We start from the raw sequence: 3,838 nt of genomic DNA, 5'->3' as shown, positions 1-3,838 counted from the left end.
TTGTGGCATGGCATTATCAATGAATGAATACATGTCCTTGTGTTCTTTATTCCCTCTTTTGCAAGTGTTGCAGACGAGGGAAAGAGCTGGGAAAGGGGGAGGGATCTCTGAGAAAATGGGTCAGCAGGCTGCAGGGGGAGCTTGCCCCACTGGCCCCAGGTCCTGCTCAGAATAGGTGTTGTTTCCTTGGTGGCAGCGATGTTGCAAAGTGTGTATGAGGTGAAGTGGGGAGAACCCTTGAATGTGAGAAAACCATTTTTCTCGGCTTTGTTTAGGCCGGGCAAGTGTATTCTCAATGCCACCCACCCGTTCTTGCAAGGCACTTGATTTAATCATTTAGATGTTCTATGGGGGGTGGGGGGGAGATAAAACAAAACCAACCCTCTAAATCTAAACCGTGTTTCCCAGTCCACAGTGGAGCCCTTTCCCTGGCTTCCTCTTCATAAATATCCAGGAACCTGAGAGACTGAAGACTCTCCCCGCCCCCACCCCCAGCCTCAGGCTCCCGCTCCCATCCCCGCCCCCTCCCACCGCCCGCGGCCCCACAGCCCCGCAGCAGCCACAGGGGGAACCAAAGAGACAGAAGCCTTCCCAGCTGCCCGGACCACAGACGCCAACACCCCCCGCCCCCCACCACACGCCGCCTTGCCCGCCCGCGCCCCGCACGCTAGCCCACGACCGAGAGGCGGCGGCAGCAGCAGGCTGCAGGCTGCGGTGACTCGCACCGGTGCGCTCCTGGCAGCGCTTGCTATCCCAAGTGACACGGACTGGCCCCGGGTCCCCGGCCCCAGCTCCCGCTCGCGCCACCCGCCCTCCTGTCCTTTCCCGCCTCTCTACCCCCCAGCTCGCGGGAAGGGAGGTCGCGGCAGCGGCCTGGAGGCACCGGCGACCGTGGCGACAGCGGCGAAAGTGGCGGCGGCGGTGGCGGCAGCGGCTGCGGCGGCGGCGGAGGCTGCGGCGGCGACCGTGGCGGAGGCTGTGGCGGAGGCCTCCGTAGCGGAGGCGGAAGCAGAGGTGGAGGCTGAGGTGGAGGCCGAGGCCTCAGTAGAGGAGGCAGTGGCAGAGGGCACCCGGGGGGAGGTGGCGGCCGCCCCGGCAGAGGGGAAGGAGGCGGGGGCTGCCCTGGCGGCAGTGGTTGTGGAGGCTAGCGCGGCTGAAGCTGCCTGCGCCGCCGCCGCCGCCGCCGCCGCCACTGCAGCAGCAGCAGCAGCAGCAGCAGCAGCAGCAGCAGAGGCTGCGGCGCCCTCCTTGGGGGAGGCGGACGCGGACGCGGACGCGGAGGCGGCGGCGGAGGTGGCGGCGGCGGCTGCAGCCGCGGATGCAGATGCAGATGCAGATGCGGGTGCGGGGACCAGCAGGGTCTCCGAGGGGAACCCAGACTTTCCTATGGCCTCGCTGTACGTGGGCGACCTGCACCCTGAAGTGACAGAAGCAATGCTCTACGAGAAGTTCAGCCCGGCCGGGCCCATCCTTTCCATCCGCATTTGCAGGGACAAGATCACCCGCCGCTCGTTGGGCTACGCGTACGTCAACTACCAGCAACCGGTGGACGCCAAGCGGGCCCTGGAAACCCTGAACTTTGATGTCATCAAGGGCAGGCCCGTGCGCATCATGTGGTCCCAGCGGGACCCCTCGCTCCGCAAGAGTGGGGTGGGCAACGTCTTCATCAAGAACCTGGGCAAGACCATCGACAACAAGGCGCTGTACAACATCTTCTCGGCGTTTGGCAACATCCTCTCCTGCAAAGTGGCCTGCGACGAAAAGGGGCCCAAGGGCTACGGGTTTGTGCACTTCCAGAAGCAGGAGTCCGCAGAGCGGGCCATTGATGCGATGAATGGCATGTTCCTGAACTACCGCAAAATTTTCGTTGGGAGATTCAAGTCGCATAAAGAACGAGAAGCCGAAAGGGGAGCCTGGGCCAGGCAGTCCACCAGTGCTGACGTCAAGGATTTCGAGGAAGACACCGATGAGGAAGCCACCTTGCGATGAAGACATGCCAGGAGCCAGTCAGCCAGCAGAGCCAAATCTTGGCTCCCACCCGGTTTACAACTCCCCTCTTTGCCCCCTAACCCACCAGCAGTGTATTGTATTGTACTGGGAGTGCAGGTCTCTCTCTCCTCTCTCTCTCTCTCTTCTCTCTCTCTCTCTCTCTCTCTCTCTCCTCTTCCCCCTCTCTTCCTCTCTTCCTCTTTCCTTTCATCCCCTCCTCCTCCTCTTCCTCCCTCCTTCCTCTTCCTTCTGTCTTCCCCACCTCTCCCTTCCCCCCACACCCACCAAGGGCGTTGTGAATAATCTTGCTAATCTGTGCCACTTGATAGATTATAGGCTGCCTTTTCTCCTTGTGCTTTGGTTTAAAAAGCACTTCATTCTCGCTTCCTTCACTACACAGGTGATACAATTTCATGGTAGAAACATCAGAAAGGAGAAGGAAATCAGATGAGGGAAAACCCAGAGAGTAATTGTTCCCCATGATTCTACTACCCAGAGGCAACCACTTTTTCGTGTGCTGTTTTTCCAGGCTCTCCTCTCTCCCTCTTTCTCCCTCCCTCTCTTCCTCACTCCCCACCCCCACCTTCCCTTTTAACACACTGTTATAGAATGGTTCACGTGTGTGGTGTTTCTTAATCTGCTTCTTCAGAAACTAAAGCCAAACAAAACACAACCCATTGAACTTCTTTCCGTGTTATTCAACAGGCTTCCTAAATGTCGTCCTCAGTGCCTGCAGAGTGTATCCATGGATCTTTAACTCTTCTGTAATCATTTCCGCATTGTTGGACATTCAGGTGGTGCCTAGTTCTTTCCTTGTGTTTAAACCCAACACTGCATACTCTGACGAATGAATCCTTCCTTGTCAAGCCAAATCTTCGCTAGCATACCGGATGGTCTTCTTAATTGTGGACGTGCAGGATCCACAATAAAATATCCTTGCAGGATATTTTAGAGACTTTTCCTGTGTGTTGCCAAATGGCCCCTTCATAAGCATTGTACTGATTTGCATTCATGCCAGCCAGCACAGCTAGTAAAAACAGTATGTCCATTCCCCCTGCATAGTCTCCTAGTCACTGTAATTGATGTGTGTGTGTGCTGGAGTGTGTGCGTTTTGGCCAGCTTGATGGGCTGCAAATGGTATTTCAATGTTTTAGGTTATTTTGCTGGATTTAAATGCTCTTTATCACCCTCTTTTCCTTGTGCCCACTTACTGCCCTTTTGCCCATTGCCAGAAACATCATTCGGCTTTATTGCAGGAAAAAATTAAACTGCAGGCAACAGAAGAAAATTAATGTTCCCATAATGAATCTTAATGACCATCCATATCTTCCTGAAAAATTTCAACTATATGTCTGTAATCATCTACAGAACTACCTGAAACATTTTTGCCTGTACCTCTTTAGTAGTTTTTTGCATTTATGTCATATATGTATATAAGAATGTATATACGGTTTTTATATATGCTTTTTCACACAAAAGTGTGTGTGTGTGTGTGTGTGTGTGTGTGTATGTATGTTTATACACACACCTACTCTTAATTTCAATTCATGTCATTAAAGTTACTTTTAAAAATATTTCCTCGGGGCTCCTGGGTGGCTCAGTCAGTTAAGCATCTGTCTCTTGATTTCGGCTCAGGTCATGATCTAACAGTTCGTGAGTTTGAGCCCCACATCTGGCTGTGTGCTGACAGAGCAGAGCCTGCCTGGGAATCTCTCTCTCTCTCTCTCTGCCCCTCCTCCTCACTCTCTTCTCCTTCTCAAAATAAACAAATAAACTTAAAACATTTAAAAAGATTTTATCTGCCTCTTAATATTCCACTGAATCAATGCCTCAATAGATGAATAGATAC

At 53.8% G+C, this 3,838-nt stretch overlaps 1 protein-coding gene across 1 annotated transcript; it reads left to right on the top strand.

The window, feature by feature from the left end:
- Positions 1–1,270: 1,270 nt before the first annotated feature.
- Positions 1,271–2,149, top strand: PABPC1L2A (poly(A) binding protein cytoplasmic 1 like 2A). Its single transcript, XM_030305767.1, has one exon. It carries the CDS (start codon positions 1,387–1,389, stop codon positions 1,987–1,989), a length of 603 nt encoding a protein of 200 aa, XP_030161627.1. The 5' UTR covers positions 1,271–1,386; the 3' UTR covers positions 1,990–2,149.
- Positions 2,150–3,838: the final 1,689 nt, after the last annotated feature.

The sequence above is a fragment of the Lynx canadensis genome, chromosome X (genome assembly GCF_007474595.2).
Source record: "Lynx canadensis isolate LIC74 chromosome X, mLynCan4.pri.v2, whole genome shotgun sequence".
NCBI lineage: Eukaryota > Metazoa > Chordata > Mammalia > Carnivora > Felidae > Lynx > Lynx canadensis.
The sequence above is the reverse complement of the archived record's forward strand: the minus strand, read 5'-3'. Positions and strand labels throughout refer to the sequence as shown.